Raw genomic sequence first — 10,130 nt, 5'->3', positions numbered from 1 at the left:
CTCTGAAACTCGCCATCTTGTGATTCACACACTTTTCTGTTGACAAAATCAAAGCTTTTTTAAAAGTATTTGATTGACTAGGTAATCGTTTCAAAATTTCTTCGATTAGGGTGATTAAACATTTCTGACAGTTTTTTAATATGATTGTTAAGTCAAGTTTAACACGTACTTCATTAGCCTCTTCTGTAAAATTATCGTGGAAAACTAAGTTTTGTATATTTTTATAATTCGGAAAAATTTATTTGAAGGGAAAAAATCGCCAATGGCGATTTCCTAAATTTTTACGCGCAAATATCCAAAAAAAAATCGCCAAATTGGCGCGAAATCGCCAAATCTGGACACTCGGGCAGGAAGAGCAACAGCACAACAAAATTAAGGAGGAACTTTAAAGCGGAAAATTGAAATTAAAATGGAGATGCTAAGGCTGGAGCATCCAGACTATAATCTTGATTAGTAACTTGAAACATGTTGAAGAACTTCATTGTGAAACTTGTACCTAAAATTTTTAATTTTTATCTTCTTTATTTTTTTTTGTTTTTATTAAATACATATACCCACCGTGATATATAAGTATAAATCATAAATTGTAAAATGCACTGAATACCATTTATTTTGAAATATTAAATTAATATACACTATTTTAACTATTTATAAATGTACAGAATGCAATTTATTTTTTTTATATAAAATTAAAGTGAATTTACATAAGAAAACACCTTTTTTTTACTTTTTTATTATACCCGTTTTTAGTAAATTTTTAAAAAGAAGAAAGTATGTTGTCTCTAATACGATTACCTACGGTAGCATAATTAGAATCACTGCTTTGTTCTTCTTCTGCCTCCTGACGGATTTCAAAGTCCAATTCATTTGCATTCAAATCTTCCACTCTGTAGTGAATGCAAATGTTGTGAAGTGCACAAGCAACGTTTATTATTTGACTGACTTTTTGCGGTGAGTAATGCAGTTCCCGTGCACCCAACAAGCATCGGAAACTATACTAGAAACTATATTTCTAGTTCTGGAGTGCCGCATGTTGTAATTGCTTTGTTGGGTGCCTTCACTTACAGACCGATATGGAGTCATAAGCCAGGGCTCCAAAGGATACCCCGCATGGCCTGTTAATAAAAGGGATCATTGTTCACAACTGAGTTATACACACGTCTTTCACAAGTAAATAAATACCTAACAACCAGGTGTTTCTTTCACCTTTCCGATATCGCCGTTCCATATAAAATCGCAGCTTACTCAAACCCCATATATGCGAGTCGTGATTGCATCCGGGATATCTCACATCAATGCTTCTTATACGCATTTTGTTATCGCACACCTGAAAATAGAAATTAAATTTGCGAAACCAATTAAATCAAATTACGGCACTGATGTAATTGAAATAATGCTCACCACCATAGCGTTAATGCTAAAAAAATCCTTTTCTGTTGTAATACAGAAAATGTTCTTCATGTGGCTTGATTATTCTTTTATGCGTGCCATCAACGCACATGATGACCCCTGGGGAGCCAGCCTTCGCATAAAACTCCTGTTTTACTTGTATTTTTCCCTCTTCAGTCTGCTCAAATTTTATCCATTCAGGGCAATGATTTCGTTGCATCACTTCAAGAAAATTGGACAGTGACTTTGACACGGTTGTTGATTCCGACATTTATAGTCTGCACCAACTCCGTGTTGGTAACTGCCCTCCGCAAAAAATCTTATCGCGGCCACTACTTGGTTAAGCGGCGATACAGAGGTTAAGGTTTTCGCTGAGTTTCTCTTGCAAAATTATCCAAAACATACTTGAAAGCATCCTTGTTAAGTCGAAAGTTCTTTTTGAATCTAAAAGTGTTAACCAATTTTATTAAGCTTAGCACTTTACACATGCATTTCTTACAATTCTTGGCTCATTTGGAAAGGATCACACATATCTCTTAATCTCCGCCTTTCCTCTTTCACCTCAGCATTCCGGGATGCGTTGTCCTCCTCTTCAAGCAATAATGCCGCGGCAATGGATTCCATGACTATGTTTCCACTTAATTTAAGAAGAAACGAAATTTTATTTTAAAATTACAATAATGTAAGATATATTTAGTTATTTTAATATATTTACAAATTTTAACTTCTGAAGCTGCTATAATTTGGTGGCAAATATTTCTTTTTGTTTCGATTTCACACATTCCTAGGCAAACAGCTGATTTCGAAAGATGTTTTCTCTCTTCCTCTTCTTCTTTCGATTCGATCGTAACGCAGAATACCTAAGTTCGATTCTAGCGGAGCGGAATGGGCTGAATATTCAATCCTTATAAGCGCAGGCGTCAGTTCTGCACCGTCACTGTCAAATGAAAAGACTTAGCCTCTAGATGTGTAATGTATTATCTTTCTGAGTGGGGTTGCCACCTGTTTAAAAACTATAAGATCTTCACCGTTCGTTGGATAAAAAAATTAGATACCAAATGAAAGTGCATGGCCTTCGCATGTACAAAAACTTTATTTTTTTAGCAAGGTTGCCACCTATTTAAAATTGCTATCTTCTATACATAGTATAAAATAAAGGCGACATATTTTGACCACGCTGCTGAACGGATGTAGACAAGATTTTTTAAGTATATAATAAACGCAGTACTTGATGACATAAGATTTCTTTCTCCAAATTCGTAAATGTACATACATATGCATATATTCAGCGCGTGGCGAAGCCTCGCGCATCCGTGGCCGGCTAGTTACATATTAAGTGGTTGAAGTTACTTGATACTTTGAAAACAACGTATCTGTTTTCAAAAATTAAAATTACATATTTTTTCCATATACAGAATGTAAAAGAGAAAATAAGCATTTTCCAAAGCAAACTCTTTTAACGAGCAAAATTAATTTTTTTGAGTAATATTTCAATTAACTCGATTAATCATCGTTTTGAATAATCAAAATCTTGATTGCTCGAGTAATTGATTAACCGAATAACTGATTAACCAACTTGCTCGGGTAATCGAATAATCGCACAGCCCTAAATATAATACTTTCATATTTAACAATGAATTGTTAAAAACTGCCAAGAGTGCAAAGATATATATTTAAATGCATAAGAAAGAGAAAAAAATGTATGTGTACTAGGGCTGAGTAATTTAATTTCAAAAAAGGTGTACGGCATTTCGAATTCTACGTTCGATTGTAAGCAAAAATGGTGAACAAACTAGGGCCTGTTCGAGGCACGTAATAAAAGCGGCATTACTGCCGTACTGATGAAAGATGGCAACATTGTTGCAACTGCCCAACTGATAATACATTGCTAGAAATTCACACAGAACGTGATACTTTAATAATTTGCGCAACACTGCGGTTGTGATTGCAACTCGAACAAGCCCCTACATATATGTATACCAAAAATGACGTTTGACGTTTTTCCTGAACAAAATTAATTTTCCATTTACAAAAATTTTGTGTTTCTTCTGTTTCGTTTGAAAATTGGGAGGGTCAAACGTAATTTTTCGTATATAGTTCGTTCGCCATTTTTATTTTTCTTCTAAATAAAATACTTTACTTATATTTGAAGTGTACTATATTTTTCCAATTTTTTTTGAAAAAGTACTATAAATATCTTTAAAAAAATTTGGAAACCCTAGTGCCTGCTCTGCGCCTTTTTTAAAAGCTGGTGCCACAGCCACCGAGAAACGCAACCACTTAGTGACAAAACGCTTATCAAAAGTTTTGTTTTTGCAAATTTGGTTAAATAACACTGTGCGACACTAAAAAATACCTGGGAAGTTATTATGTATATTTGCTGGTAGGTCTTTTCGAGTAAAACAAGAATCGAAATTTGAAATTTGCCAAACACCCCCAAAATCTTGATTTACCCTTAAAAAAAAGGCGGTTTTTCGGCACTTATAAGCCTGTGACTTAGTTCAGTACGAACCGAGTTTCGGTTTATTGCCGGGTTTAAAACGAAGAAACTTGGGCCTTTCGAACGATATACATGCGAATAAAAAAAACTGTATGAGATCTGTGTGTATTTACCCACCAAACACATTTTTTTTACTTTTTGCAAACTTTGGTGAGGTTGTAAAGCTAAATTTAATAACGAGTAAAACGAGTGTTTACTTTCAAAAGTCAGATGGATGTTTACTAAGTTATCAAACTTTTTATAAAAATCAAGTTTTTGCAAAAATATTTTTTTTTTGACTATACTACTCAAAAATGTTTTGTTATTATTATTATTGTGATTTTATTTTTTCCTCCAAATTCAAAATTCATATTTCGATTCTGGATTTACTCGAACAGACCTACCAGAAAATATACATAACTTCCCAGGTATTTCTACTTTATGCTTTTTTGTAGCACTGTGCAATAAATTATCGCCGGGAAAAATACTCGTTTTATTTTATTTAAGGCTAATTAACAAGAGAATTAGAAATTTTTTATAGAAGCGTTTTTGTGAATACTCATTGTAAAAAATTGCATTAAAAATTCGATTAATCGATTATTCCGCAATAATTGCAATTAATTTCAATTAATTTTTTTGCCTTGTGATTAATCATTTGATTAATTAGTCGATTATTTTTTTATTCAACAATTTTATAATGAGCTCGAGGCCATTTTTTAAATGAAAATTTATTGGGGAAAAGCAACAATAATTTGAAAAAATGGTAGAAGTGATAGCTATTTCGGAAATCACCACATTTCCTCATCAGACTTCTTTCAGTAGGATTCGAACCGACGATCCCACTGACTCAGCCAGTTGCCTATGCACCGTGCTAAGACGCCTTGTAAATTATCGTTTGCTTATTTCCACTATTTTCATTTTTGTTATGCCAACACAATCAAGCGCAGCTATTCCGCTGCAATTCACTTGATCATGTGGTTGTTGGTTTGTGCTAATAATTCTATTTTTAGAATGCTTAACTTTTAGGTGTGCTCGTCCTTAAGTTATTTGTTTTTTGTTATTTTTTGGCCTTTTTAACAATTATATTCAACAATTTTATAATGAGCTCGAGGCCATTTTTTAAATGAAAATTTATTGTGGAAAAGCAACAATAATTTGAAAAAATGGTAGAAGTGATAGCTATTTCGGAAATCACCACATTTCCTCATCAGACTTCTTTCAGTAGGATTCGAACCGACGATCCCACTGACTCAGCCAGTTGCCTATGCACCGTGCTAAGCCGGTGGCCTCGAGCTCATTATAAAATTGTTGAATATAATTGTTAAAAAGGCCAAAAAATAACAAAAAAACAGATTATTTTTTTATTTTATTTTTTGCCACCCTACATATATGTATGTATATACATTGCATTTTTTGAATATCTAATATAACAATGATCGGAATTTTTCATTTCTAAAACACCAATGGTAACCAGAAACAAACAAAGCATCAACTTTTTTTATGTTGCGCTGATTACTCTAGCGATGCGGTTCAATAATTTTTCGGATGCTTTTTGGAAAAGTTTACATTGTCAACATTTTGAATTTCGGCGTTATTGGAACATGTACGCAGTCGCCCAAATATTCGCGTAGAACGTGATGCGATTTCATAAAAAGTAACAATGCCGCATTAATTGCAGCTCGAATACTCCCTTAGTGAGTTTATAAGAAAGACGAATTTCCATCTTATGAGAGACAATTTTTATGAATTTTTTAAGACACCGTTAATGGAGGGCTAACGTCAAACAATTTTTTTTTATTATTATGCTCTTGCGGAAGACAAGCGATATTTCCTCTACTTCCAAAACCTTTTCAACTGAATAAACAAAGGCTTATATTTTTACAAAACAATATTTATTTTATTTATTTATAATGCGGAATAATTTTAATTTGTTATATTATAGGTAACCAATTATTAGCATAGATCAGATATTTATGTTTCGCCTGATACTGTATGAGATTTTTTCTATATAGAATACAGAAATCTATTAAAGTGCTGTTTATTAAAAAATGTTTTGAACTTTTGGAATGAAATAAATATCAACTGTATATAAATTTTTGAACAGCAACATCCCAGAATAATTTCTGCGACTTGATGCATTTTTATGTGGAATCGCGTAGATATGGGTAGTATCGTATTGTGCCTGTAGGAAATAATCACCTCCGCTCTAACTGGAGTTCGTCCTTAATGTTTTGACCAATATACTTTTGTATACACTTTCAAATGTATTTACCAATAAAATATTTGTTAATAATACAATTTTAATCTATTAATTCCTTTTTTATCATTGTAGCGACATATCTATCTATCAGTTAAGTTTAGATCTCTTTTTTGCAATTGCATCCTCTACTGCGCGCAGTTGCTTTAGTAATTCCTCACGACGCGACTTCTTCAAATCCTTTTCCGAATTTATTGAATGTGTAGGTGATGAAGCGAGAGCCGATACCCCTACTGTAGGTTGCTTCTTAATCTCAATAGATATTGGTGATCTCTTTTTAGTTGGCTCAGCTGAAATAAAAAAAAAAAACAAATCACACATTTTCTTTAGTACCAAATTGAAATCAATACAAATTTAATTAAACAAGAGAATATTAGGTACCTAATAAATTAGCAGTTAACCGTGGTCCTTTCATTAGATAATTAAAAAAAAGTTATGATGACTACAAATCGTCGGCTTAGAGTGCAAAGGTGCTAAGTGCTTTTTCTAAACTTCCAGGAGTACGAGGAGTTTTGCAATTACCTCATCTCATGCGCCACCTATAGGCAAAATTATTGGAGGGAGTTATTTCTTTCCTTGTAAGTAATATACACCTGCTTTCAACTAATTAGCATCGATATTCAAAATGATATTGTTTGCAACCACGGTTGCCATACACTTAAGAGAAAATTTTACCAAAAAATTTTAAAAATATTACCAAAAAGTTACCAAAAGTATTAAAAGCCTTTTTTCTTTTGACATAAACAATAGGCGTTACTTACACCTTCGAGATTGTATAAAAGTTGCCTAGAGGTTTACATATGTAGGTATATACATACATGATTTCTGCACTTGCCAAATCGATTAAATACACTTTTTGAAAAATCTTAAACTTAAGTGTCAAAGTTTATAATAACTTTATGTTGTATAATATTTATAACAACATTCTTTATTTGAATTTATAATACAAGGGGTATTTAAAAAAAGAATGTACATTATTTGATCGCATCTCTCATCTTTTTTGGTGGTTCGAAATAACGCATGACTTTAGCTCCTTGTGGCACATATGTTTGTACATATCGCCAATCATACATAACTCACAATTTCGTATATATCATCAAAAACAAATTCACTTCGTAAGAAATTAGCTACGTTTATGTAGCTTTGTCGCAGATATTGTAAAATATTTTAAGGTTTTTCGGTATTTAGCCTGAAAGTTACCAAATGAGATCGGAAGTCACCAAATTACCAGAGAGAATAAAAGTTACCAATTTTGGTAGCATTTTACCAAAGTGGCAACCGTGTTTGCAACTTATATTTATTTATTTATTTTTAAAAATTCAACTATTTTATTTAACGTGAGGACGTTTTTTAATGAAAGTTTTGTGGAAAAAAATTCTAAAAAATCAAGGGGTAATTTTTAGGGACTTGAAACTTGCCCTTTATGAGACTAAAATTAAATGGGCTTCAAAATTGCAGAACCGAAAATTTGTTAAACATTCTGATTAAAAATTTGGAAATTTTGATCACAATTCTTTTAAGTTTGATTTTTTTTTTTGAAATTTGTGCAGGCTTTGAAACTTTTATTTACGTGGTTTCTGTTATAGATTGAATTATGGCCCCTATTATGGTTCACAACTTTCAAGATAGTTGAGTTGTAAGTTGTAAATTCGTATTTGGGACACAACTTAACTCAAAACGTAGTGGTCTGTTAGTTGTCTAGCACTAGCATCCTCGGGCATATCGGTAAAACATAATTCATAACTGATTTAAATTTTTTGCTTTTAATTATTTGAATATCATTAAAATAACGTAATATTATGAAAATAACAATATTTCTTTCGAATTTCTGACTTTTTCAATGGCTACAGTCAACTGAAAACAGTTGTGAGCGGCAATAGCAATAAATAGTTGAGTTGTATACAAGTTGAGTTGTGAACCATAATAGCGCCCCTATTTTAAATTAAAATTATTAAAAATAAATAAATAAACGTAAGTTGCAAACAATACCATTTCGGTGCTAATTGGCTGAACGCAGGTGTACACACGTTATAAATATAAACGGAATTCGACCAATAAATACGGGTTTTCCACATATCTCTATCTCTACTCCTGCGCTACCCACCGGCAAAATTTATATAGGTGATATACATTTCGAATATGAACCAAATTGGACTATGAATACACGTTTTTCAAATATCTCGACTTCTGCTCCACCTAGCGGGCTAATTCGTCTTTCATATTATATTGCCATAGTGTTCTGAGATAAATTTGAAATTTCAAGTCTATAGCTCATCGGGAAGTTGGTTAAAAATTGGTCGCCTAAACAAACATATTAGCATATCGCTCTTTTAGTAATATAGAGCAGAGCTGCTCACTCCATAAGCACTTGTAGCACATTTGTTTTTATTTTGCCCTTAAGTATAAGCACGTATACAAATTTACACTTTAAATATAAAAAAAATGTATCACTCTTCCGTATTCCCTGACATATAAAAGTGCCTGAGTTTCATATGGGAATGCAAAGCTCAGGCACTCCAGTAAAATTTACAAATTTACACAAACAAATATAGAATGAAAAAATAATAAAAACCCATTATGCAAAACATTAGAAAAAGGCCACAATCGTTAATGGCAACAAATTGGGGACTCACCGATTTATTGCCGTGGTGACAAATTGACAACATCATTTCTTTCATGTCAATTTTGGAATAAATAAGTTATTGAAACTTATAAATTTCGCGTCAACAGTATTATTCAAAAGCGTCTAATGTAGTGTAACTGAAAGTCGACCATGCTTAACGTTTATAATTATTTAATTTATTCATAACAACAAGGGTTTCATATTTCAGTTGTTTGAATATTTTGAATATAGAACTCACGCATTGTCAGGCACACGTGCCAAACCATCAAACAAACTAACTTTAAGCTTCAATTTATTTATAATATTATTTATGCTTATGCAGCAATTATTTCCCATAAATACCCCAATATGTTAGGCTAAGAATTCAATTGTAAAAGAACCTACAAAGCGACATTGAGTTGCTCAGTAAAATAAATTCAATACAATTAAAACATAAATGAATTGTTTCATTTGATACATGGCGATCCTGCCAGCTTTTTGCGAAAATTAATTTGCAAAAAAGCTATCCTGCCAACCGGTGCTTAGATTTGAATTGCACAGTGGCAGTCTAGTGCTTTGCTGCACAGATCAGCCTGAATACTGGTTTGCTTAAATTGCAACATTTTTAAAATTTTGTGCTTAAAAATTATGCACTAAAAAGCACATTTCGCGCTGACTTGCAAACGTGATCAACATGAATCCGCTCAAGATTTTCTGCTTCGTGGCTTTACTTGTCGCAGCCGCTAGTGCTGCACCCAAGCATGGCAAGAACAAGGATAATGCCTTCTCGAGAAGTTTAAAGCCCACTGATTGGTTATCGGTGTCTGAACTCCAGTCGATGCAGTCAGCTGAGGATTTCACTATGCAGCAGTTGGAGAACATGTCAGTGGAGGAAGGCGAACGGGAAATTGAGAAAATTTATCACCTCTCACAAATTAACCACGCGTTGGAACCATCGTTTGTGCCAAGTCCCAGTAATGTGCCAGTTCTCTTGATGAAACCCAATGGTCAACCCGAACAAACCACTTTGAATGAGATGGTCGACGCTGCCAAGAAACAGCCCAACTTTAGCAATGAGGAAGTTACCATTTTCATCACTGGCTTGCCCCAGACCAGCCCTGCAGTCGCAAAAGCAAACAAAAACTGATGTGCGTCAATCCGCACTCATAGGGCCAGTAAGCGAATTTTCGCTCAGACCAGAAAAATTCCAAATGCACATTGAAATACCAATTATAACTACTTGTAACGATGACATAACACTCCCAGCTATGTCAGAAGTTATAAGAAGGGTGAAACTTTCTACTCCTTTTCAAGAAGTACTGATACCTAATCAAGAAATACAAACAGGTATATTCATTGCAAGTACCTTGGTAAAATCTGAAAATGCATTCATACGAATTCTT

General features: G+C 33.2%; 2 protein-coding genes across 3 annotated transcripts in view; both read right to left on the bottom strand.

Moving 5' to 3' along the window:
- Window positions 1-724: 724 nt before the first annotated feature.
- Window positions 725-1,466, bottom strand: LOC118734817 (putative nuclease HARBI1). Its single transcript, XM_036464499.1, has 3 exons — window positions 1,402-1,466; window positions 1,183-1,327; window positions 725-1,115 (listed from the first exon to the last, which is right to left on the bottom strand). The coding sequence occupies exons 1-3, from the start codon at window positions 1,459-1,461 to the stop codon at window positions 931-933; spliced, it is 390 nt and encodes a 129-aa protein (XP_036320392.1). The 5' UTR covers window positions 1,462-1,466; the 3' UTR covers window positions 725-930.
- Window positions 1,467-6,213: 4,747 nt separating this feature from the next.
- Window positions 6,214-10,130, bottom strand: part of LOC118734297 (zinc finger CCCH domain-containing protein 18) — a 214,910-nt gene continuing 210,993 nt past the window's right edge. For both annotated transcript variants that reach the window (XM_036464013.1, XM_036464012.1), the window contains one exon: window positions 6,214-6,415. In XM_036464013.1, the coding sequence (XP_036319906.1) occupies window positions 6,216-6,415 (200 nt within the window). In that variant the 3' untranslated portion in view covers window positions 6,214-6,215. The remainder of the gene's footprint in view (window positions 6,416-10,130) is intronic.

This window comes from Rhagoletis pomonella, unplaced genomic scaffold (genome assembly GCF_013731165.1).
Source record: "Rhagoletis pomonella isolate Grant_MI unplaced genomic scaffold, Rhpom_1.0 Rhpom_scaffold_00002, whole genome shotgun sequence".
Classification (NCBI taxonomy): Eukaryota; Metazoa; Arthropoda; class Insecta; order Diptera; family Tephritidae; genus Rhagoletis; species Rhagoletis pomonella.
This window is presented reverse-complemented; position numbering and strand designations above follow the sequence as displayed.